Source organism: Protopterus annectens, chromosome 11.part0 (assembly GCF_019279795.1).
Source record: "Protopterus annectens isolate FY-2018-M chromosome 11.part0, PAN1.0, whole genome shotgun sequence".
Taxonomy (NCBI): Eukaryota; Metazoa; Chordata; order Ceratodontiformes; family Protopteridae; genus Protopterus; species Protopterus annectens.
In genome coordinates this window covers 838,364,707-838,392,236 of record NC_056745.1, presented here as the reverse complement: position 1 = coordinate 838,392,236, position 27,530 = coordinate 838,364,707, and the positions used below count along the sequence as shown (strand labels likewise).

The window sequence follows — 27,530 nt, the reverse complement described above, 5'->3', positions numbered from 1 at the left end:
GCTCTATTCTAATTTAATCCTACTTAATTTTATCTCATCTCACTGGTGTACTTTAGTTTCTATCCTACCCCTTCCTTTTATATACACTGCTCTTCTACCATTCTTACCTGCATTTCTGATTGTCTCCTCTCCTATCTCACCTTTAGTTGTTTTACCCTCGCCTCTTGGGCTCACTCCTCCCTCCCTACCCCCAATTCCCACCCACCCCAGGGGTCCTAATCTTATAGCTCTCTAGACACACCCCTTTCCTTGCCTTCCTATCCTCTTCATTCCCGCTAAACTTAAATCCTCCCCTATACACCCCTCCTCCTTGATTACTTCCCCACATTTTCATGTTACTTGCATCTTTCCTTTTCCTCTGTCATCATTCCTCTTACATCCCTCCACTCACTTTACCTGTCTCTTCTCTTTCTTTACCCTTTAAGATCTGCAGCTCTCCTCATTCCTTACCCTGTAATATCCTTAGCTCTCCTCTTACCATTATTGAGTTATATTGACTATTTAAAATAATCTTTACTGGCTGTACATCCATTTTTTGCCTATTTACTTTATTTTATGTTTTGTCCCCCTGTGGACAGCACACTCGTGGCACCAGCTAAGGTTGTCTTGTCCCTTACCTATCTGCAGTTTAACAGTTCCCCTTTCATCTATTATTGCTTCTCCCTCCTGCCCCTGGTTGACCTGAAGTCCCCCTCATCCGCTAGCTTTATTATAGCTGTGACGTCCTGCTTGCCTAGCCTCTCCTGTTCTCTCACTGTCTCTACACTACTTCCCTGGCTGTTGCACTCCTTTCTCTCTTTTCCTACATTTTAATTCACCAAATGACTGTATCTTAATATTCCTGCTTACTTACTTTCTATTACCCCTCTCAGGGTCCCACTGCAAACTGTATACATCCTACACATACCTTGAGCCTGTTATATTCTTGTTTTTTGCCTTCTCCTTTCCATCTTCCTCTACCTAACTCTCCCTAACTTACCACTTAAACTACTTAGCATATGAAACAGTACTGTTCAGCTTCCCTGCTAAGCTGATTGACTCACTCTCTTCTCTAACTGTTTCTGCCCCGCTTCGCTCCTCTCCCTACCCCCTTATCCCACCCACCCTACCAACTACACCTTCCGCTCTTGCCCCTCCTATCTTCCCTCCCCACCCAAAGATAAATACTTACTCTAACTTATCCATCTAACCTGTCTTACTTATTCTATAATCTGAGTCTAATTCCTTTGCTTCATCCTTTCTTTCTCTCCTCAACATGTCCATCAAAGCTTACAAAACTTCTTCTAAGACCTCTGTAGCAGAAACTACTCTGTTAAAGCTAACACTTCTGCTGAGTACTTCTCTTGCTCTCACACTACCCTACTTCCTGACCTGTTATGAATCACACCTTAACTACCACCTTATCTACTCTCCCAAACATACAGCCTTTGATTTGAAAGCCTAAACTTTACTCATGTAAATATTACATCTACCCTAGCTACCTTCTAGCCAGATATCATAGGCTGTCTCATATTAAAATCCAGAATCTCTTGCTTAGGAAACTAAAATACTTACTGAACTTCTCTAACAAAGCTTACCTCAAATATAACCACTCCATCTTGGCAGATGGGGACATTCACCCAAACCCAGGGCCCTTAGCCTCTACATCTGATACTATACCTGTTACACTAAACTCTTCCCTACTAATACCAACCTCCAATGCAAATACTCTACTCATAGGGCACCTTAATATAAGTGTCAATAACAAAATCACCCATCTCCACTCCTTCTTGAACACCACTCCTTTGATATTCTCTGTTTAACTGAAACCTGGTTAAAACCCTTTACTACAGATAATGAAATTATTCCTCCAGGTTACAACATCTTAAGACTCGACCAAAACTAAAAAGGAGGAGGAGTGGCAATATTATTCAAAACTGAACTAAATGTAACATTAGTACCCAATGAGAACCTGGACATTACCAAGACTGAACTTCTTATCTCAAAGCTTCAACTCACCCCCCCAAAATCTATCTATATTATCTGTATTTATCTACCTCCTGGAAATAACTCTACTACCATAGAAAATATCCTTAGTTGGGCCACCTCCACCTACCCACAAGAAACCATAATACTTGGAGACCTTAACCTTGACTGGTCCTCGTTAAACACTAACAACCCAGCCTCTCATATTAACCTCCATGGCTTTACACAGACAATAGACACCTCTACTAGGACAAACAAACCTAACAACAAAGAAAGTATTCTTGATTGGATTCTCATTAACAAACCTCTACTAAAATATCAATCTGGAACTTTACCCGATGACTTTAGTGATCACAAACTAACCTATATTATAAGACAAAACCGCCTCTAACAATACTCCCATCTATAGGACCCTACGATCATAAACGATTCAACCCTATTCAATTTAAAAGTGAACTAAATGCCTGTAACTGGAACCCACTAAAGACACTTCCTCTTGAAGAAGCTGTCCTTTACTTCAATACCACATTCCTAACAATTCTAGATAATCATGCTCCAAAACGCTCCATCCGAATTAAATCTAAACCTGCCCCTTGGCTATCTAAAGATACAAGACAAAAATGTTACTTAGAAACAAAGCTTGGTCAAAATGGCGAACTAGCAAATCTCCAATAGACCATCAGACTTTTAGGCACCTAAGAAACATTACCAAAAAAGTTATCTTCTCTGATAAAAGAGGTTATTATAGTAATCTCCAGCAAGTAAATCATAACAACCCTCAAAAATTCTGGACAACCCTAAATAAACTTCTTCACCCAGGACAGACTACCACTCCATCCCCTTCCGGGTCTGAAAAGTATTCCCTTGATACAGCCAATACCTTCAACTCATTCTTTATTGATACTATTAATTCCTTGGCCTCTCATCTCTCTAGAGACAATACTAATATCCCTGACCTTCCATCCTCAAGCTACCAACCTTTAGGCTACAACCCATCTCTACTTCCTTTATTCTGAAATGTATCCACAAACTCAAACCATGCTCCCCCTCAGCTGACCAACTGCCATCTGAATTCCTTCAAAAGCAGCCTCTGATATAGCCTATCCTATATCCATTCTCATTAATAGAACTGTAAATGAAGAAACCATACCTGATATCTGGAAAATCTCTCACATCATACCCTTACATAAAGGAGGGAACTCCTATGATTATTCTAATTATAGACCCATAGCTGTCTTATCCCCACTTGCAAAGATCATGGAAAATGTATTCACCATCAGTTAATGAACCACTTAATAAAAACAACATTCTTACTAACTGTCAACATGGCTTTAGGCCTTTTCATAGCACAACCACCGCTCTCCTCTCCTTCACAGACTTTATTAACAAGAATCGTAATAATAACATCCTGTCTTCAGCTCTCTTTATTGACCTGTCCAAAGCCTTTGACATGGTCAACCACTCTCCTCTTAAAAATTCTCGAATCTCTTTCCTTAGAAGCTAAGGCTATCCACTGGTTTAGTTCCTATCTCACTAACAGGAAACAGGCCGTCCTCTGGAATAAGGAACTCTCATCTCTTCTCCCAATCTCACTTGGTGTCCCCCAAGGCTCTATTCTTGGACCTCTTCTTTTCTCCCTCTTTATAAATGACCTACAAGTAGCTATTCCCCAGGCTACTTGTATACAATATGCTGATGACTCCACACTAATTTGCTCTGCTAAATCCATTTCCGAACTTCAAACTAATACTCAAGCTGTATTTTCCAAAGTAGAAACTTGGTTCTTAAATCGTTGCCTGCTCCTAAACACAAAAAAAAACAAACTCTTACTCTTTAAGCCTACTACCAGATCCCCAGCTTTAGATTTCACTATCTTATCTAACAATGGAACCATTATATCACCTGACCCTACTACCAAACTGCTAGGTGTCACAATTGACAACAATCTTACCTTTGACTGTCATATCAATAATACCATTAAATGTGTAAACAGGAAACTTGGCTCTCTCTATAGAATTAAGACTTTCTTAACCTCCCAGCCAAAGCTACTCTTGCCCACTCTCATCTCATTTCCACTCTTCTCTATGCTTCTCCCATCTATACTAACCTCAAGAAAACAATCTTTCCAAACTGTCTACTACCTACAATAACATAGCTAGATTTGTTACTGGGAAGCCTTTCAGAACTCATCACTGTCTGAATCTGCAGCAACTGAACTGGCTTGAACTGTCAAACATGTTACTTCTTTCCCAACTTACATTTGTCCAAAGAGCTTTCTACCAATCTCTTAACACACCTGTACTTTCTAACCTCTTAACCCCATATGCTAATCTGAACTCACTCCGCTCATCTAGCAAACTGCTGGTTACCCTAACCAAATCTAATAACCTAGCTGGTGACTCCCTCTTCTCAAACTCCATAGGTAAACACTGGAATCAACTTCCTACCAACTTACTTCCATTCCATCTACTATTCTGTTTAAACAAAACTCAGAACATACCTCAGAAGCCACTGGATGTGTCCCTGCTCTAATCCTGACTAAATGTTGATTCCTTCTTAACCCTCTTTCGCCCTATTCTGTTGTGCCTCCTCCTTTCTCCCTAATCTTCCTCCCACCCTACATACTTCTCTCATATATCTCTCCTCCTTATTGGCTATGACTTTTCCAGTAAACTTGTATCTCTTTTAACTCTACTCTCTCTCTCTATTGTTGTTTCTCTTTCCTCCTTGGTCTTCCACTTTCTCTACTTGCTGTTAAAATAAGCAATAATGTTCAATATGAGGTTATTTAGATTGTCCAGAAAGTTAAACTCCTTTCCTTTTTAGTAACAATGTACATTTCTCTTTCCTTGGTCTTAATTTTTTTTTTCTTGTTTTAAACTATGTAATAATATTCATTATGATGTCATTTAGATTGTCTAGAAATTTTTAAGTCCTATTCTTGTTTGGGTAACAATATTCATTGTCTAAGTCCTACCAGCCTGTAATCTGTTAATTGAGCTCATGATATATCTCTGATCTCTATATGTGGAGCTTTTCTCCCCGGGCCTCTACTGAAAATGGAAATATATCCAGCTAGACTAGCCCGGTTAACAAATGTAAAATAAATAAAATAAAAATAAATAAAGTGCCACTAAAGTCATCCAAATACCAGCTTTTTTTCCAACACCTCATATCAAAGAATCCTACACTCACTTGTGTACTGGAAATTGAGATGCTGTTTAGACAGAACAAAAGAATTCCAAAGATCAGAACAGATGCTTCTGGCATTTGCACAGAAGGAAAAAAAATGTTTGTGTCCAAATAGTCTCAAAGTAAGTAGCAGGTAGCATTAATTACTGCTGCAAACCCTTGCTGATTAAATTTAGGTTATGCTCTACAAGGGCCACTGCCTTGTTGAAGGTGGTTAGTACTCATGATATTTTAGTTGCAGCCACCTGGCCTCATGTCCATATCTTTACCAAGCATCGTTGGCTAGACCTCATCATCTACTGGTTTATCCAGCCCCTTTGCTGGAGTGACCATCAGCCCTGATAGCCTTCCTCAAGGTTATGATTGCAGCAGTGAAACACTCATTGAACATGGCACACTTGTGCAGTCAGCTGACAGTAACTGTAACTATTCGAGTGTGGTTAGTTTTGCAATCCTGACTCCTACTCAGCATCCTCTCTGAACCTGAGAACAACAGTTGCCAGAGTGGATTTCCATCCTTTCTACCCAAGTCCTTCTCCACATCTGTTCTTCGTCCCTACGTTGCTTTTGTTCAGATGACTCTGGTGGTTAGACTTTTTACGCCATTGCCTGAACATGGGGTATTTGTATTAGGGTTAGTCCTGACTAAAATGAGGGGAATGGAAAAAAAAAAACAGAAATGGCCCAGCATGTCACCTTTGTTCCAGGTATGTGGAGATATCCGAGGAAAAGATTATGTCAGCCCAGCCAAAGGGAAAATTTGCTCAGCTCTGAATGTTTGGTCAAACATTCAGACCTCCACCTTAGACAGAGTTCTGAAGGTTATGACCACAATTTTAAACATGTACAGTTGTGGTAAGTTAACTACACAAATGTACTTTTCATATGTGCATTCTCTGTGTCTGTAGAGTTTACTTTTTGTTAGGCGTTATGTTGCATAGTGATACAAGTTTAACTAATTTATCTGTTTTTTGTGTTCTCTCTCTTTTCAGCTGATGGAGGTATGTTACCAGTTAATTGTCAGCGGCGTGAATACAAATTGCTAAGTATAGTTAAAAATGTATATATGTTTTTCATGTTTCTGCTGAATATTCAGATCATATAGTTCATTCATGTTTCTTTCCTTTTATTGTAGAATTTGTGGAGGTAGTTTTGATACCAGTGAATGAACTACTAAAGAAACTTGATGGTAGGTAACATTTTTTAGTCTATATTTTTTCCCCTTTTTGCCACTCCTTTTTTTTTTTTGCTATTTGTGATTGTGGAATACCTGCGTTATTTTGCTGCAGTGTGCCATCTTGTCACGTCATTTGACCTCCTGTTACGGAATAGAGGACAGACGTTGCAGCTCTGTTCAGTGTAAATGTCCACCCCCAGGTAATATTTTTGTCCAGCTTACAGCAGTCCTGAATTGCAGTCTTTGAGTTTGTGGCTCTTTGGGCATTTTAGTTTAATGTTTTTTTGATGCCATGCAGACTCAGGGATGGTAAAGCTTTAATGTCTGTCTAAATTTGTACAGTTGCGTTTGGAATAACTAGAAAATTAAGCTCCATGAGGTGTCACCATATACCAGGCATACATTTTTCTCTATGAGGAAAGCAGTGCTTTGAATACTTGGTCCATGACCCCAAACCCTACCCTCATGGTCTCCTTTGTGTAACTGGCTTTCTGATGGATTTTATATATTTTGTAATTAATTTGATGATATGATCATTTTTATAAACTGTATATACTGTTGAAGGTATTTAGAAATTGTTGTGCTACTGTGCAGTGAATTATGGGTAAAACTAAATTGTATGGTAATAGCCTGGATAAAAGTTTCTTTCGACAGATTTGTCCCACCTAAATCATTGGCTTAAAAATAGAAAATAATTGTTATAAAATGCAGCAAGGACGCTACTCAGAAATCCACCCAAAAAAAAGGATTTTCATGGTAGCTGGGCATTTTTAATCAAATGCCTAATGTGTAGTGAAATGCATTTTATACATTCTTGCACTTGCTAGCAAAGATTGCTGCATAAGTCATTTTCTTGTGATGTCCTCTCTTTTCCCATGCTCTCGCAGTGATTATGAGGTTAGCCTCTGAAGTGACTAGCCCTCTATCTTTGAAATTTTCATAACTGTGGTTCATAGGTTCATAGGTGTGTACTAGGCTAATGAACACTTGGGGCTGTGTAACCCAAATGTAACCCACAAATTTGATTTATATTTGATTTATAGGGGCTGACTTACTGAATGCCTCTGTCAAGTCAGTTTCCAGATGTTCTTCATCTTTCACTGTTGCAGTCATTACATTTGTGTAATCTGCTGGCAGGATGCCCTCAGTCCTGAATTCCAAAGTCTTGGGTCCTGCGTCGGTTGCTGTCTCCTCTTCCATGACGTCAGGTCGTCGGGGGTATAAAACAAACAGCCGACGTCATTTTCTTTTGTCTTTCTTGCCGCATGGTGTCTGAAGCAGAAGCAATTCGCAAGTGCCAGTCGGCCGACTCCTGAAATTATCGAGTTCGTGTTTCAGAACCGAAGTCTTCACTAAAGCTAAGTACACCGTTGGGGAAATTTTTTTTCTTGCTCCATACCGATGTCAGAAAAAGTTAATATTGTATTACTTGTGGGAAGCAAATACCTCATAAGGATTTCCATTTATACTGTATTTCTTGCCTAGGCCCTGATCATAACGTGCCTGGCTGTCGGTTTTGTGCTAGATTTAACCAACGCACTATTAAGCGTCGGTATATTTTTGCCTCAAAATATTTTGGAAACAGATTTAACTACCCTGAAATGTCGTCGGATAGCAATCTTGACTACCAGAGTACACAAAAAACGCAAAGAAAAGAACAGAGACAGACCATCGAGGTCCAAAACCGACGACGAAGCTTCTCCTAAGCCAGTCGCCGGTTTGCCTGTACTCAGTGAGGCGCTTTCATAGCCCCTGATACACGCTACTTTTGAGTCGTAGGCCCCTACCGAGACCCATGTGGAGTCTGGCAAGCCATGAGATACTCAAAGTATTGTACCCACGGATGTCTCTCCCTCGGATGGGTCTGGAGCCGCTGAGCAGGCAATGGCTTCTGAGGGTGTATTCAGGCCTCAACATTTTTATATAAAACCGACGACAGCTGCAAAACCAAAGACAAAAGCAACTTCTGAAGCTAAAAAACTGACGCATGAGCCATGTGCACAGGCTGCTATGCCTAAAAAACAGATGATCAAAATTGCTGAAGACCTAATTACCTTGATCAGGGGTTCCCAACCCCCTCCTGATAAGAGGCCTAAGCAAGACACTGATTATGAATCTTCAGATCAGGTTTCTATTTCTTCTGATTCCTCTTCTGATCAGGAATTATCTGTACCTCCCTATGAGGATTCTGATGCAGAGGAATCTATCCCATCTGCATCACCTCCTGAGGTTTATTCATTTGGAGAAACCTTGCATACTTTAAGGGAGCATTTTCACTGGGAGAGTTAAGATTTCTCAGAATAAAAAAAGAGGCTCAGGGATTTCTTTCTTCTCCCTCAGCACAGGCCTTTAGCCATACCCCCTGTTTTAGACAGTGTGGATGATGTGTTTTTGGAGTTAAGCTTGACTCCTGACTCGTTACCTCCGGCTCCCAGCAAGCCTGACAGATATTACAGGGTCCCTGACTCACACTAATTTTTATTTAGAAACCCTGCTGCTGATACTGAAACTATTTCACAGGGTCCAAAGGGAGTTAGGGCTTCAACAGCAAAAAGTCCTACCCCCTCTGGCAGAAATTCAAGGGCACTGGATAGATGAGGAAAGAAGGTTTATACATCTGCAACCTTGGCAATTAGGGCCTTAAACTGCCAGTTTCATATGCTGAAGTATCAACAACATGTTATGGAATTGCTGAAATAGAAAATGATGTTGATTTCTGAATGTGCAGAAAATAAAGAATTGCAAGAATTATTGCATGCAGCTGAACAAGTTGGAAAGCATACTTTGCAATGTGGTTTTGATTCCTTAGAGGCCTCCTGCAGGTCCGCAGTTACTGGATCTGTGATTAGGAGGCATGCCTGGCTAAAAGAGCAAAATTTGCCTGATCATGTTAAAGCTAAATTACTTGATGCACCTTTACAGCATGATACTCTGTTTGGTATTAAGGCAGAAGAGGTTTTAAAGAAAATGGAAGACAAAGCTAAGTCTATGCAAACTGTAAAAGACGTCTTACAAGTGCAACCACCAAGATTCAGTAGACACTGGCCTACAAATAATTGGTCCTTTCCTGTGTCAGACAGAGCTCAAAGGGGCAAATCCAGATGCCCTAAAGGTTCTAGATACCAGGCACAAGATTCTTACAGGTCAAAGCAATGGGGTGCTTCTACCTCCAAATCTGGAGGAGATAAAGTGCAACCCTTCAGAAAACAGTCCCAATGACTTCCCTCTGCCATCACCAAGCACTTACCTTTTGGCAGCACCCTTAGGGGGAAAATTAGCATTTTTTGCTCAGAATTGGCAGTTAATAACCTAGGACAAGTGGGTGCTAAACATAGTATCACAGGGATACAGATTCCATTTTCATACTCTGCCAATGGCAAACTGTTGGCCTGATCTGCCAAAAAATCAATGGGCAGAGGCACAGAAACAGGTTACTTCCCTCATGGATATGGGGGCTATTCAGCCAGTACTAGAACAGGAAAAAGGACAAGGTTTTTACTCGACTGTTCTTGGTACCCAGAAAGGACAAGGCCTGGCGGCCAATACTGGATTTATCAATTTTGAAAATATTCCTGGACATTCCAAAATTCAAAATGCTAACTTTGCAGCTGCTTCTGCCCATGCTGGGCAAGAATGCTTGGCTGGTGACATTAGACCTAAAAGAGGCATACCTGCATGTCCCAATAAGGGAATCGTGCAGAAGATACCTCCGTTTCAAGGCTGGCTTAATGCATTACCAATTCTCTGCACTGCCCTTTGGCTTATCTACTGCGCCCAGGGCAGACCTCCCAACCATACCGAATTTCTCGGTATTTACCGAGTTTTGGGGTCCAAATGAAGGGGTGCCACGATTCCCGATTGGCACCCCTTCATTTCCGATTTTTTTGCTTCATTTGTTTAATTTTTTTTTAAATTCGCGCTGTCTGAGCTGACGTCATCACGTGCGCGATGACGTCAGCGCCGTCAGGGCTACCAGCCAGTCGGAATTGAGCTCAAGGAGCTCACGTCATTATTTCCGGCTGGCTGAGAGCGGGAAGGAGTACAGCAGCACCGACGAGTCCCGACTAGTATGCAGGCAAGCCAGGCAGTAACACGCTATCTGACATTGCCGTTTTCTACCTTCCAAATAATCACGCTATCTGACATTGCCGTTTTCTACCTTCCAAATAATCATTTTGTGTGAAGTTCATTCAGGACATATTCTCTGAACTTCAGGACATATTCTCTGAACTTTTGGATGGGGGGTAAGCAAAGTACGGGTCCATTTGCAGGTGTATCAACACGCACAGATGATAGTGCTGTTCCTACTGCCCCTTCTCATTTTGGGCACTACGCTACCAGTCCAGACAGGTGGTCCTATGGGTTTGCGTCGCCAGTCTGTGAGCTCTGTGACAGATATGGGAAAGTTGGTGTACCATTTGGATTGTATCTGGGCCAGGGGACCAGTGATCCAGAGCGAGGAGATGGTGGCTCGGCAGCAGACTCTACCTCCAGACACTCCAGTCATGGAAACAGTTTTCAGGAAACGGGAGGTAGCCAGCATACGGATGGGGTTTTGTACCTGGGGTCAAGAGGATCGCTAGCTGATGCCTTACCTCTGCATATTGCTCCAATGTGGTTCAGTGCTCATAGTGGTGAGTGAAGTAGATTCACAGTGCTATAAAATGTGTTGCTTTTTTCATTTTGTGTTTTAGTTGTACAAGCCCTGGGAATTTGAGTTTGTGCAGTTTTATTGTGACACATGATATGCAGAATTCTTTCTCTTTACATATATTGGTGGTGTACCTGTTTATTTTTGGAATTTTGGGGAAGAAAACTGAAGACTTTATCAATCTGATGAAGCAACTGTTGCATTTATTTGGGAATGAAAGCTAAAGCATTCCAGCATTTGGTTTAAAATTGGTGTCTGTTTTATTCATTTTGGGCTGTATCTCACCTATGATCATGCTATCGTTTGGGTTTCACTGTTCCTTTAACTGTTATTTAATCTGCTTTTGCATTAACATGTTAGCAGAACCACCCAAGTTGCTGCTGTTTATTTTTATTAAGTAGATGTGTGAGAGACTTATTTCAGAAACTCTGAAAAACCTGTTAGCTCACATTGTAACTTTTAATTATTGTCTCACTTTACTTTCTTCATGATTTATAAGTTTAACTATTTATTTATTCATTCATTCAGATTAGCCCAGCTCAAGGCAAGCCGATTTTCATATTTGAAGCAGAAAAGTTTCCAGAAAGAGAATATAGTACAGTAGCTGAAAATAATAGTTATGAGTGCAAAATGTACCCTGTTACATTGAAACAGACGTAATGGGGTTTAAGGTTTGGTGTGCGAAAGGTGACTTATCTTTAGTGATTAAGAGCTACACACTTTTGTAAATTATTTGCTATATTTGTCTGGCTGGACAGTGAATTAGTGTTTAAATTGCCAGCAGATAATTCATTTGCTGCTTGTCCACATGCCAGGCAATTGTGTTCTTGTTTGTAGTAGCTTTCCTCAGTCTTTGCAGAACTTTTGTTGCATTCATTTTGTAGGGAACCCAGCATTTGCTGAGTAAAGCAGTATGCATACATTTAGTGTTTATGGTAAATGAGGCGAAATAGCCAGGTAATGGGACATTGATATGGCTGCAGGGGGACTCGGGTACCATATTTTGGTTGTCTGTTCATCAGTTTGCGTTTTGAAAGTTGGTGTCCCACTATTCTATTGGAGTGGGTGGGGTTACATAATTACATATGCAAATCATATGTTAATGAGCGTACAGATTTGTACCTATTTTTCATGGGCCTTGTCCAGATTTTTGATGTTTCCAGGTTGAGAGGTATGGCCCAGGGTCTTTACAAAGTGCCTGGCACCAGTAATTGCTTTTTGCAGACAAAGAAGTATACAAATATATCCTTGCTTGGACGACTGTCTCATTCAAGCAGAGAACAAGGACATTCTTCTTCAGCACCTGGCATTTGTGAAAAGGCTTCTAACATGCATAGGGTACACAATAAACGAAAAGAAATCACAACTAGTACCCTCTCAAAAGATAACATTCCTGGGTGCAAGCTTGAATACAACTGCCCAGATGGCTTTCCTCACGCCAGACAAACAAAGGCAACTGACTACTTACTTCAAACTGATGGCAACAAAAACCCAGTTATCTGCAAGACGAACTCTGCAGGCTTTGGGGATCATGGCATCCTGCATCCTACCGATTTCATATGCAAGACTGCATATGAGGAAACTTCAATGGTGCCTAAGAAGTTTATGGAGTCAACATTGTCACAGTCTGGAAGCAATAATTCCTCTCATTCCTTGCCTACAACAGGAGTTTCTATGGTGGGCAAAGGCATGTCACCAAAACATGGGACGGGCCTTTACTCTACCCCCTGCCAGCCAAACCTTAACAACAGATGCATCAGATTACGCATGGGGGGTCCACCTGGCGGGAAAATGCATTCGGGGCATATGGACCCCAAAACACATCTGCATATCAACCAAAAAGAGATGTTAGCTGTTCAAAATGCCCTGACAGCCTTCAAGGAATTACTTCATCCAGGACAACTACTGATAAAGACAGACAACACCACAGTTATGTGGTATATAAACAAGCAGGGGGCATGCACTCATACCCCCTTTGCAGACTAGCCATAGCACTGTGGGACACAGTTTTGACTTACCAAGTACATCTTCAAGCTCAATTCCTGCCAGGAAAACAAAATACTCTGGCAGACGATTTGAGCATAAACCTTATGGACCCTCACGAATGGAAACTAGATCCACAAGTCATCAGCATGATAACAAAGAAATGGGGGAGCCCGGACATAGATCTATTTGCCTCTTCTCAAAATAAAAGATTCTGCACAAGGACTTATCACAGACAAGCATGGAAAGTGGACGCCCTATCCTTCAGTTGGAAAAACCTATCAGTTTACACCTTTCCTCCTCTGCCTCTTCTTCCCAAGGTCCTACTAAAAGTCAGACAAGAGAAACCAAAGATGATACTAATTGCCCCGGACTGGCCCCGGCAATACTGGTACCCAATCCTAAGGAACTTGTCTCAATACCCAGCTTGGACCTTACCTCAAAGACGTAAGTTACTGTCCCAGCAAAACAGTTCGATCCTGCACAATCAGCACCAAACACTGAACCTGGCAGCATGGCTGATCATGTAGTTATACAAACAGCACCTCTCAGTAAAGCTGTGATGGATGTCATTTTGGAGGCCAGAAGGCCTAGTACTAGAAAATCTTATTCTGATAAGTGGAAGAGATTCTGTGCTTGGAATCAAGCACAAGGAACTGATACAGCAGAACCAAATATTCCTCAGATATTACAATACTTGACTGAGATGCTTGACAAATGCCTATCTTTCTCATCAATAAAAATCCATGCCTCTGCCATTTCGGCTCATTACAATACAGAGCCACCAATCTTTTCTCATCCTTTACTAAAGCAGTATCTTAGAGGAGCCAAAAATTTAAGGCCTCCCAGAAGATCACCAATACCTGCATGGGACCTCAGTTATGTGTTGGAAATGCTCACCCTGCCTCCATTTGAACCAGCTGCTACTGCAGATCTAAAGTTCTTATCATGGGAAACAGCTCTGCTCCTAGCAATTACTTCAGCAAGAAGAGTCGCAGAGCTACAGGCCCTCATGGCTCTGGAGCCTTTCATCATATTTTACCCAGACAGGGTGTCTCTGAGGACCAATCCTTCATTTATGCCTAAGGTGGTTTCCAGTGTGGCTCTTAACCAAACTATTCATCTGCAAACCTTTTATCCAAATCCGCAGAACAAGGGGGAGGGAATTCTGCATTCCTTGGACGTACACAGACAGCTAAGATTCTACTTGAGCAGGACTAAAGCTCTAAGAAAAACTGAGCAATTACTAGTGACATATGCTGCAGGATCAGAAGGAAAGGCTATTTCAAAGCAGACTATATCAAAGTGGATAAGCCACTGCATTTGTTTCTGCTACTTACACCATGGCAAATCTGTGCCCAAGGGCATTAGGTTTCATTCCACCAGAGCTGCAGCTACATCAGCAGCCTTTCTCAGAGGAGTACCAACCAAAGACATTCTAGAGGCTGTTACTTGGAGTTCTGTTCACACCTTTACAAAGCATTATCATTTCCCTCTCTACTCTAAGTCCAGGGCAGGCTTTGCAACTACAGTTCTGCAGGGTCTTATAGCCGCCCCTAATGCTGTTTAGCTCCAGCCTACCATCCATAGCTTTGGGATTCTACCCAAATGTAATGACTGCAACAGTGAAACAAGAAGACCATAGTACAGTTGTGAACACTTACCATAAATGTAGATGTTCGAGTGTATTCACTGTTGCAGTCCAAGTTACCCGCCCGCCATCCCCCTTTCATTCTTGAGTTTATCTTTCCTTCTTGATCTTCTACAACCTATGTGGTATATTTGCTTGTAGATGAAGTTTGTTTTGTTGCATGTATATATATATATATATATATATATATATATTTTTTTTTTTTTTTGCTACCTTTTTGGGGAAACCTGACATCTGGGGCAAGAAAAATGAAAGAAAATGGCATCTGCTGCTTGTTTTATACCCTAATGACCTGACATAATGGAAGAGGAGACAGCAACCGACGCAGGACCCAAGACTTTGGAATTCAGGCCGACTGAGGGCAGCCTGCCAGCAGATTACCCAAATGTAATGACTGCAACCGTGAATACACTCGAACATCTACATTTGTGGTAAGTGTACACAACTGTACTTTACCAATCAGTGGTCCAACTTGTCCTTAAATAGGAATAGGGAGGAACTCTTTGTCACATGGATGAGGAGCCTGTTCCAGAGAATGGGAATTCTCTGAGAAACACATCTGTCTCTCCATGTCCTGCTTACTTTGAAAGCAAAATTTAGGTATTTTAATCTAGTAGTTCTGATGCTGTTCATTTTACAGATGTGCAAAACGCTCAACAAAACAGGGTATAGGCATGCCTTGTATACTAGGCAAAAATCACTTCTCAGAAGTCTGTATGATACAGAGTAAATAGAAGGGGATTTGAGGCAGTCAGTGTAGGACATTGTGTTTTACTCCCCATATTCTTTTTGTAAGGAACCTTTGTGGATATTCCAGTTGCTGCATGTGTCTAGTCAGATGCATGCTAAAGGGGACATTATATTCCATGATGGGCCTGATGAAGGCTGAGTACAGTAGTATGATGACCTCTCTGGACCTAGATGCCATGCCCCTGCTTATAAGTTGAGCAAAATAGAAGGATTTTTTTACTGCCTTGGACACATGTTGGTCAAAGGCTGGTTACTATCTGCATTAGTTCCCAGATCCCTTACCAGTGAATCAACTTTTAAGGGTGTTTTATTGATGACATAGTTGCTCGGGGTGGCAGACTTCCCAAAAAGCACTATAATACATTTCTATGTATTGAGTTTTAGGTATGAGTGAGTGACTGGTGATCTTTTCTTCGTAGAGGTGGTCTCTTTCCTTTTGTTTTGTCTTTTTAGAAGTTTTCTTAGCTGCACCACTCCTTCCATTCTCTCCTACTTGTGTGTGCATGGCCCTGGTCTTTTCATCCACCAAACTAAAATCACTATTTGCCCCTTTTGCATGTAACAGTGGGATATCACCCAGCCATAGATAGATTGTCTTTGCCATGGTGAGGCCCATAAGCCCAACCAGGGTGGGATGTCTCAAAGATTTTGCAAGGCAGTCCATAATAATGTAGAAGAAAGTATACAGACTTATTTTATGAAACAGGCTGTAGCTGGCATGCAGACCAGTCCTTACTTTTGCATTAGATTCCAGCATTCTGTGCATTCAAGTAGGACAGGCCAATAAAAAAAAAAATCAGTGTTTATACTTTAACAGACAGGTTCCTAATCATCAGGCCTCCTAATAACATGTTAGCAGCCAGTTCTCCTGTCCCCACTGTTAAGGGGCCTGGGAAGACATTGTTGGAGTCGCAGGTTTTCAACTTTTCTCCTCTGCTGACTTTCCCTTTCCATTCTGTTTTGTTCTTTTCTTATAACTTGTATCCCCGTGTTTCTGACACTAAGGCCTTAGACAAAAGATGGATTTTCTTTGGCCCTGACACAGCCTTAGTTTGAGACAGGCTAAGCCATTACTGGTGATGCAACAAATATGGTAGTGTCAGTCCTCCTGAGACCCAGTCTACTGGTTGTGTGTGATACCGACTGCATATGTAACCCACATGTTCTATTTTGTCTCTGCAGTGCAGATGAAAAAAGTTTTGTTAGCATCAGCATTGGCCATTCCAGTGCTGTTTTTCAGCAAATTAAGCTGAGTCCTGTGTCTTCAATGCCAGCTATCCAAACTGACCCTGTTGATTACACATCATCTTTCTTGGTGTCACAGTTCCAGTAGACCTGATGTTGGTGCAAGGCTTGGCAGAGCAGATCAGCATTAATAACTGCAAATGCTGTTAAGACAGACAGCATCAACAATGCATCAGTTAGCACTTGGTCTACTAGTGAAGGTTCTTATACCCAGTGATTCTTGGGGAGCCACAGTAAGCCAGCAGCAACCTTTCCTACCAAAGGAGCAACCAAAAAGTGGGAGGTTGCCTGGTCGAATAAGTTGTCTTTAGTGGCTACTTTATGTTCCTCTGCAGTTACCAGGCACCCTCCCCTAAAAGATTCGGGGATGCCAGCCACAAAACCAAACCTAGGCTCACCCTTGCATTTTTAGTGACAAGTATGAATGTGGGAGAGGGTACGAATTCTCTTGGCTCATTTCTGGAAAACCTCATGTTTTGAGACTTTCTCCACATGATGGAAAAAAACGTAGGTCGGCCAATTCCTCACCCACCTCCCTGCAGAGGAGGTTGCAGCAGACTTGCCTGTTCTCCCTACAGTCTTCATCAGTGGTACTTCCTTTGGATATTTTAAAGGTATCACCAAAGTAGTAGGGGCCAATCAGGACACAGTAGCCTCAGTATCATCTAATACTGACAGGACTTTCTGTCCAACAAGGGATTAAACCATTTGGTTAGAGACTCCCAGGCCAGACACAATTGCATTTGCAGCAGCCCTGTATAAGATTGTTGTTCTTCAGAGACCAGCTGTCCACCCACCTTCCACAAAGTCTGTGTCCATGGAAATAGACACATGAGTTCATGTTCACTACACTCTCACGAAGGACACTGAACTACCTGGTGCATGTGATGTAGTTTCAGGGGAAAGTATCCAGTGAAGTGCTCCATATAGTGGAGGAAATATAGGGCGGGCCTCTGAAGGCAAAGCCATAGGCCCAGGCCACAAGCTTCTCCAGCTTAAAGTACAGTTAAAGGTCAGGGCTACAGAAACCAACATAGCTATGTGCTAGCACTCCTGATGTGGGCTTACAGATTTTCAGTTAGGTACATTCCTTTTTATTGATGACACCTCATGGAGGTGGAGGACCAGGGTAAAATCCTCATATCCTGTGGCTGTGAGATATGGAGGACATGTTAAAACCTTCACAGGTCTGCACAGCAACTGCATAATAAAATGCATTGGAGTTAATATCTAAATTGGGTCACCAGGCGAAGCTCAGTCAAGTCATTTTCATCAGGGTCAGCCTCATCAGGGTTATGGTAACTGGCAGTCACCCAGAGGCTGTGGTCATCTGCAGGGCAAACAGCAGCACTCATGTAGTCCTCCCAGCTGCTTCACACTGTAGCCGTTTGGACGATGATTGTCCCTCCACCTACTGCAGTTGTCAAAGACCAGCTTAGCAGGTGGGCTCAGAACATAATATACAAAGGCTAGAAGGTATTCTATCCAAGTCCCCTGTTTCTCTACCAAAGTCCTTGCCAGACATCCCACCATGACAGAAAGGTAAATTAAGTCTAAACATGTCCAACTTAAACAGCTATCCAAGAGATCTCACCAGACAACAGGGAACAAGGATTTCATTCCAGATTCAAGATTCTATTTGGTATGGAAGAAAACCAAAGACCTCAAACCCATATAAGAGCTCAGAAGTTTGAAGCACTGTATTGGAAAAGCAAACTTTATAATAGTGTAGGTGCAGAGTATTTTAACTTTACTATTGCAGGGAGACTGGATTCCTACTTTCACATTAGAACCATCAGAATCCCAGAGATTCTTGCAATCAGAGCCAGTCTTTACTAATTCTGGAGGCTGATTCCCAGTATAATTACAGCTTCTAAAGTGTTCACCAAGTGTGTGACAGTGGTTGTAGCCCACTAGACTGCTATCTAGACAATTGGCTCTTTGATGTACTGTCTGGATGAATTCACCCAAAACAAAACAGCCTTTGATCAACTTGATTCAATCCCTGGTCATAAATTAAGGGAATCATAGCTACAGCCTGACCAACTGCATTGTTTTTGTAGGTATGGTTAATGCTGTAGCCTATAGAACCTTCCTTCAGAGAAAATACAGGCTTTGCAGAATTCCTTTAAAGCGCTACTAGGTGCATCACACCTTACAGCAGCTTTCTGCCTCAAAGTTGTAGGTTAGACACATTTTCCCATACTAGATTATGTAAGCTAGTGGCTACTATGTCAGCCAGTGAAGGTAGCATGAGCCTTTCCTTTTTAACACATCCACATGATGGAAGCAGGAAGTCATCTCCAATGCTGGCTGCACTCTGTGAATCGTTAGGAATTTTTTCTGTCTTCCCATCTCAAGCTGAACAGTTATTAATGATATGCCTAGCATGGAGTGGGGGACATTTCCAAAGGCAAACAGTATAGGAATCACAGATTGGCATTGACATCTTGGAACTTAGAGTGATGCACCTGACCTTCAACAAGATCTGTTGCCATACCCATGACATCTGGTACATTATCAAGCAGAGGGACCTACTCCTGCTGCTGTGCAGAGAAGGCATGAATCTCCAGAGCTGAGACATAGTGAACAGCTGCACACATCACAGGAGAGACCAACACACTGGTCAGTGATATGAGTAGGTGCCTTTTCCTCCTCCTCCCGTGTGAATGGTTCCTGAACAAGAACAAAAATGTAGTAAGCAAGGTCTTCCACTTGCGGTGTCTGCTAATAGTAGACCTTTTTGCCTTCACTTTCTGATCCATATCATTGATACCTAAACTTATCCAGAAAGCCAAGGTTATAGTCCCAATTCCCTACCATGATTGTTTTAAAACAACCTCAGCAGTCACCACTTCATCATAATTTATACCTTGATTTCCCAATTAGTCAACCTTCAAAAAGTGCTGTAAGGTTCCATACTTGCTTCTCCGCTATTCTTCATTTTAGTAAATAAATTAATTAACATACCTCATCTCCACCTCTTTCTTTATGGAGATGACATGGTACTGTTGTTTCAAACAATTCGGTACCCAACTTTCAGAAATACTTGCAAACAGATTCCTTAGCTCTAATCCACTGGACCTCCAAAAAAGCCTTCTTGTCAGCTCCAGAAAACCACAAAAACTATGATTTTTTTTGTTTGCACTGAACCAAAACAAAAAACACAAAACTCTCTGCATAGCTATGACAATAACAATGACCCCATTGTCTCTTTTAAGTATCTTGACCTGTGGCTGTGCACGCTTCCTTAACATTTCCCTCGAAATTGACTACACAATGAAAACGTTTAACTGTCTCCTATTTTAAACCAGTAAAATCTGCCCTTGTCTTACTAAAATTTCAAGAACAGCTGTAAGCAAAGGCATTCTACTCTTCAAACTTTAAGTTGGTTCCCCCCATAGTTTCAGCATCAGACACAAACTCCACACACATATTCAAACAATAAACAATAAAGTTGGTAGTTTTATTACCCAGTGCCCTAAGATTAACACCAAGGTAAAATACTGTAAAAAGTAAAATGGCTCTGTGTTCAACAAAAGGATGTCTTCCCATAGGATTCCAAGTATTCATATCCCTAGTCAATCAGACCTTCTCTCCCCTAACAACTAAAATAATTAGACAGCCTTCCTCTTACTGCCTGTGAAAGTACAATCACTATGCCCCCAAAACTTCATTACCCCAAAACTGAACTCCGTTGTACAGATCACTGCTGTTTTATACTAGGTGCAAAAGTTGGGAAGGTATCCCCCACAAATAAGACACCTCATCTTACCCAAAACGTAGGACTAAACTAAAGGCCCGCCTAATTTCATCAGCCAAATTGTATTTCCTCCCAGCTCTAACCTAAGCTACTTCAGTCTGTCTTTGTCCTCCTGGTTACCACTCTGTGTCCCTCATTTGGCACATTTTGTTGCATCAGTTTACACTTCTTATTCATAGTCTTTTGCTTAACATAACTGCTCTTTCCATCTACTCACTAGTTCTAACATCCTTCACTCCTTTCAACTATCGTCATTCCCACTTAGGCAACACGCAGCTATAACTGTTACCTAGACACCTCTCATTCTTTGCACGATATTTGTCTTGATTTATTGTAAATCATATATATATATATATATATATATATATATATATATATATATATATATATATATATATATATATATATATATATAATACTCTTTACATTTTGTTAGTTGATAATAGTATTTTACATATATGTATTTTTATTATCCTGTTTGTCTCTCACTAAATGTGACTGAAATTGTTCACTTTGATCAGTGCTCTACTCTAGTAAACTAATTTTAAGTAAATAATTAAGTACTAATATCACCTTTCAGTCCCTGCCAAGCCTATTTGTTCATAGTGTTTCACTGTTGCAGTAATAACCATATGAGTATTCCTTTCTGTGGTAGCCCCTGGCCAGCCTGAGTACCTGAGAATTAACTCCCTCCTCCTGGCTTGGCAGACACCCTGCACTTGACAGTAGGACGTCTAGGTGTAAGGATTGTAGGCCAGCACCATCATACAGCTCTTTCTTGCCATTAATCCCTGAAGCATTCACATCGTAGACCATGTCAGTCAGAAGACCAGAGTGCTTCCCAAAGGTAAGTGTTCTTTTGGGGAAAGTTTCTTTTCCCTTTTGACTGTGTGTACTTGGATGAATTATAGAACTAATATTTGTCTTGATTGTGGAAAATAATTTTGCATCAGGACTTTCACTCCCTTTGTTTTTTCTGCGTACACCCAGAGCATGATGTTCCAAATTGTCCTCATTGTGCCCATTTCGGTACGTGCATGATTCGTGATAGGGCCAAGTCCCTTGCTCAATACTTAGAGAAGGAAAAAGAGCATCAGGGATCTTCAAAAGTTATGGCAGCCATTGGCCTTTCTCTCCACCCCTATTGAAAACATAGGGAGAAGCATCTAAAACTTGACAGATGACACAGTTTCACCTTCAGCCAGTCTGCCCAGATGTGGGATGGTCAAAAGATAGGAGATGCTTTCGCGTCCCTTCCTATAACCAAGGAAGTTTCTGAGACCACTGTTGAGCCCAATATGCCCCCTGACCCCCTCTACATCTGCATAAATCAAAGGACAGGGGTTCTTGTTTGGGTCCAAGACCATTTTTGCAGGCCATGGCTTCCGACTCTGCTGTTAGGGCTTCAAGTAGGGAGAGTGGAATCCCAAGAATCTCCAAGGGATTGTCCGTTGACAGTGCAGTGACTGTGGCCTGGACTCTGTACCTCTGATGCCACACCCAGGACCAAGCCTAAGGCCAAACCTAAAAGGATTATTCCTTCCAATCCTCAACCTAGGCCTTCAGGCTCCCGACCCAAAACAAGCCTATCAGCAGGATCTGCTTAGACTGACTGGGGATTTACTCCACGTTGTGGCTTCCAGGCATTGAAGTCCTATTAGACCTCCTGCCCCTACAGAATTTATTTCTGGAGAAGCAAAAGAGGGACCCTTCCCCTGAGAAATCCCCAGATTTGTATGATTTTGATGAGGATGAGTTGGCTTATGTAGACCAGTTGCCCACAGGCTCGTATGCTGATTCTGACTCTCAGAATAGTTTTGCCTCAGCTTCATCTCCGGAGGACTTCATCTTTGGGAAAACACTTCATTATTGAGGGAATATTTCCACTGGGAAGTTCAGGATTACTCCTAGATTTGTCAAAACTAAACCAATTGCTTTTGATCACAAATTGGCTTACCTTTGAATGTGTGAAAGCACATTCGTCAAACGTGCACATCCATGAACCGTTTACCTGAAAACCGAAGCACCGACTTCCTGAAATGTTGAATAAATATCGAATTTCGACATTTCTGATCGCTCCACAGCCGAAACAAGCGCTACCATGGGTCAAAAAGGGGGCAAGATTTTGGAATTCAGTGCTTCGGTTTTCACTGTTTCGGAATTTCGCGATTTGCAGTTCGCAGCAACAGTTTCAAAGATGTTGCCGTCGAACATTTAAAGGTAAACCTCCCAAAATTAAAAATGTTTCATTTGCAAAAGCTAATACCTATGCTTGCTCCAAAAGCCTTCATGGTTACCTTGAAGCTAAAAGGTGCTCACCTTCACATTCTTACTGCAACACCTCGCAGGAAGCATCTATTCTTCAAAGCAGATGGGAATAATTATCAATTCTCTGCTCTGCTCTTTGGCTTATCTACTGCGCCCAGAGTATTTACCAAATGCCTGGTTCCAGTGATAGCTTATTGCAGGACCAATGGCATTCAGATCTACCCTTACCTAGATGACTGCCTGATCTAATGTGACTTTGTGATGGAGCTTTTGTCTGCTCTACAGCAGACTATGACCATTTTACCATATCTGGGCTACACAGTAAACCTAAAATAGTCCATTCTCTCTCCACCCAGAAAATTAGTCTTTCTAGTGGCCTTGCTGAACATAGACCTGCAAAGAGCTTTCCTTTCTGAGAAAAATATCTCTTTCCTAATCAACTACTTTCAGTTGCTTCTTACCTTAAATTCTGTTACAGCATGTGAGGCTCTCTGACATCTTTAGCTGAAAAGATTTCAACACTGTATACACTAAAGCACTGCTGGTGATTCCCTGCTGGATGAGAAAAGTAAATCTATATTTTCAGTCTGTGAATGACGCAGCTGCTTTTGCTTTTAGAAGCTCCATTTTGTTTTCTGTTTTATGAAATCTGCTTGGCCTGGTGTTTTTGTTATATGTGAGAGGCAGATGCTTAAATTATCTCGGCTGCACATTTCACATTTTTTCATTGGTTATTGTTAATTGTCTCTTGAGTGATACTTAAACCAGTGTGAATTTCTGGCCCTCTGTCTTTTGCTGAAAATTTTTAAGCCTGCATAAACTGAAGCACTGCTGGTGATTTCCTGCTAGTGTTTCCCACCCACCCTGCTGTCTGTTGATTTGCCTTTTAAACCTGGTGATTTTAAGCTGCCCACCCTACTGTAAATTGAGTTTAACAAGTTCCTCCCTTTCTACACTGCTGTTGATAATATTGATTTATTTACTTGCCTTTCCCTGTGCTTGTATTGAAAAAGTGCATTTTACCTCTGATTTGTTTGTCGGTTCTACTGATTTACTTGATCCAACTTCATTTTCTAGCTAGCTGTTGGGTAAACTAGTGTATTCGTACACTCTAACAAGAACTTATTTTGACATTGAGAGGTTAGTGGATTTTCCATCTAGTGCACTGAGAGGTAGCGTAGTCTATTTAGTTTGGGGAAGCACTTGAGAGTTCTGCATCCAGAAAATGCATATATTTTGCATCTGTATTGCACTTTTTAAATTGCATTGTATCTGATCACTGCATTTTTTCTGCTTTTTTTTACAGTTGTGACTGCATATTTTCTGCACTTGTTTTCAACTGTATTCTCAGGCTAGATAGCGTAGTGTAGATTCAGACCTGCTGAATCTAACCATGTGAAGTTGTTAAATCTCGCCGTTTATTCTCACTGATGAGTTCGGAGCCAATCCTCGGCTCCAATACGGCCGATAGCAAGCTCACGGTTTGCCAGTAGCTCGAGACCAAGCCCTTTAACCCACAATGCACTGCTGGAATTACCTCAGATCTAGTTTGCCGCGGCAAGAGAGATCTCGGTGATCCAGCTAGCTCGGACCATTTTCTGGGAAAAATTAACAGCAAGTCTATAAAATGTTTTCTTTTTTGTTTAAAAAATATAGTGTGTGTTAGTATTAGGTCTTTTTATATTTACTCTATAGTTTAAAAGTTAGGGCCTTGTTGGCTTCTTTGTTGTGTGGGCCTTTAGCCCTTCTTTTCTACTATTAATCTTTATAATAGTCAGGCTCTTTCTGTGGGCTTCTTAGCCCTATATTTGTATCTATATAATACTGTTATAGATAGTGTCTGGATTGGGCTTAGTTGTTTGTGGATCTTTCAGTCACTAAGGACTTTACTAATTGACCTTTTTGCAGTTTACTGTTGTTTCTTTTAAAGATGTTGGATGATAAGGAGAAATCCCATCCTAAATCGGGATTCAGAAAATGCCCAGATTGTGGGCAGAAAATGTCCATCACTGACTGACACATTCAATGTGTCTACTGTCTGGGGGCTAAACACCTCCAAGACAACTGCAGCATTTGCCACTCCTTTTCTTCAAGAGTCCTCTTGGAGAGAAGGAGGAAACTTATAGACAGGGGATTGCTACAGCAATCTTTTTCTGAAGTTTTGAGTAGCCATGAGGGTATTAGTACGTCCTCTAAATCCAAGTCTTCAGATAAGGTCTCAAAAAAGGCTAAGATTTCAGAAGGAGGGTCATCGGTTCCACAGTCATCGGAACCGACTGTACCTTTGATTCGGAGCCAGCTCTCTGTATTGGAGCCGGTCTTTGAAGTTCCTTCTTCACCTCTGCTCCAGTCAGCACCTTCGGTGCACTCAGCTAAGTCCTCAGTCAGAAATTTCAGATTTGGACATGGATCGGCTAGTGGAGAAGCTTTTACAGGCACCAGGACTTGCCAAATTGTTGTCGGTCCCGACCAGCTCGTCTGTACCGAAGACCATGGAACCAGATTTGTCTACTCCTCCTCCAAGCCGTACTGGACTCTGAGCCGAAGAAAATTAAATCGATGGTGGTTGAACCCTTGGAGCCGATACCCACACCGGTGTTATCGGCTCCATCTACTCAGATGCCCTCGGCACCAACCGAGGGCTCTAGGAGCCGACGCTCTCCCGTCGGGTCTGGGGAGGATAGACGAACCGACTTGTCGGTGCCGACTCTTCCTCTCGGGGCTTCGGCTCGGATGAGCTCAGCTCCTACCTCGGGCTCGGAGCCTAGGGTTTTGGTGCAGGAGGCTCGGACGGTACTCTCGGGTCCGTCCACTCCTTCTCATCGGAGCCATGGCACCTTCGATGCTATGAGGAGAGTTTTGTCTCCAAAGACAACGTCAGCATCGGTTCGGCTTTCCCTCTCCCCTTAAGCTCCTGTGTCTGCTTCTTCATCTACCGGTCCCTCTAAGCGTAGAGAACCTGAGCCTCAAGTATCCCCACAGGGCGTCCCCTGCTCTTCTGAGACTTCCCCAGATCCCCGCACTGACGAGGTGCCCAGGAAGAGACTGTGCAAGAGGAGGCACTTAGACTCCCCACAGGAGCCTTTGACATCTGACACGGACTTAGATGAGTCAGAAGGGTCCCCTTGAACCCCCTCTGAGGATATCTCCTTTGCAGAGATACTAGAGAGCCTTAGTCAGACGGGCGGTTGGCAGTCCAAGACCCTTACTGAGGATGAATCCATGCTCTTGAAGGCTTTTGGGTCTCAACCTTCACTTCTTGGGTGTCTCCACCTTACGATGAGCTCATGAAACTGATCTCTCGTAAGGCGTGGGAGTCGCCGGTGGCCATTGAACCTGTCCCTCGTAGACCCAATAAATTCATATCTGCCCCAGTGGACAAGCCATTTTTGACAAAGGGAGTGCCTGTTGATGCCATGGTGTTGGCTTCAGCCACCAAAAAGGAAGTATCTGAGACATCCTCTTCTATCCATCCCCCTAACAGAGATTCTAGGGTTATGGATAGATATGGGAAGCGCATGTTTAGTTCAGTGACTTTTCTCTGCGGTCACTGAACTACTTAACCCATTTTACAAGATTACAGAGAGACCTCCTGAAAGAGCTAGGAGATGCTTTCCAGGGTATGGTAGCTGCAGGAGTGGCCGACAAAGTCAGCTCCCAGCTCGCTACCCTAAATTCAGTGGTAAACTCGTCCATGCGTCTCATATCCTATGCAGCTGATGGTTCGAGTAGAGCCGCTAGTTTGGGCATTGCTCTTCGAAGACAAGCCTGAATGCGTCTCTGTTCCTTTGTGGAACCCTTTAAGTCTTCCTTTATTAATTCCCCATTGGATGGCTCATCACTGTTTGGGCCCAAAGTAAAGGAAACTTTAACCAGGTGTGAGCAGGAAGGCAAGACCTTATCTACTGTTGGAGTCTGTTTTTCGACCCCTACTTTTCCCTACCCCAAGGGCCCTAGGGGAGGGAAAATGTGGTTCCGAAAAGCTCAGGCAGCCTTTCAGGACACATGTGGAGAAACCCCCACTAGAGGTAGAGGAGGAGGTTATAATGGAAGATGCTGTCCCCGTGGCAGAGGGGGTCCGCAACAACAGGGTGACAGGGGTCAGTTCTCCGGTCAGTCCTACCAGTGCTCCTGAAAGGGGGCCCGACTGTTCGGCTCTGGAGGCAGTCGGGGGTCGCTTGTCTTTTTACCCAGAAGCCTGGCTAAACATAGCATCGGATACTTGGGTACAAAGCATCATTTCCAGAGGATATTTCATACCGTTCTTTTCCCCTCCCATTCCTATAAAGAGAATCCCAGATGTTCCACCCAGTCTCAGGGAAAAAGCAATCGTAGATGTCCGCAGATTGCTAGAAAAAAAAGAGTCATCCAACTAGTCCCAGCAGACCAAGTCGTATTCGGAACTTACTCAAGATTCTTTTTGGTACCATTTCTTCCCTTCTTAGGGAAAGGCGATTAGATGTGCTCTATAGATGTCAAGGACACGTACTATCACATAAAGATGAACAGGCGCTCCAGAGATCATCTGCACTTCCGGCTGGGAGCCAATCATTACCAGTTTCGAGCCCTACCCTTTGGTCTCACTACAGCCCCCAGAGTGTACACCAAATGCATGGCAGTGGTTATGGCTCACCTGAGACATCTAGGATTCCAGGTGTTTCCATACCTAGATGATTGGCTCCTCACCGCTACCACAAGGCATCAATTGACTCAGGCAACACATCACACTCTGACAGTCTGCCATCAATTAGGCATTACAGTCAACTACGAAAAGTCTGCCTTATCGCCATCGCAGAATACCGTTTTTATAGGAGCAGAGTTAGACACCTCAAATACCACTCTATGTCTCCCTATCGAAAGAGTCTCTCTATTCCGCCAAAACGTC

General features: G+C 42.2%; 1 protein-coding gene across 5 annotated transcripts in view; it reads left to right on the top strand.

Annotated features, from left to right (window-relative positions):
* Positions 1-27,530, top strand: part of NUDT5 (nudix hydrolase 5) — a 623,744-nt gene that overhangs the window by 571,865 nt on the left and 24,349 nt on the right. For 4 of the 5 annotated variants that reach the window (XM_044088255.1, XM_044088256.1, XM_044088254.1 and 1 more), the window contains exons 9-10: positions 6,150-6,158; positions 6,293-6,346. In XM_044088255.1, coding sequence (XP_043944190.1) covers positions 6,150-6,158; positions 6,293-6,346 — 63 coding nt within the window. Of the gene's footprint in view, positions 1-6,149; positions 6,159-6,292; positions 6,347-6,446; positions 6,535-27,530 lie in introns of those variants that run through there. The other variant, XM_044088259.1, reaches the window with a different exon arrangement.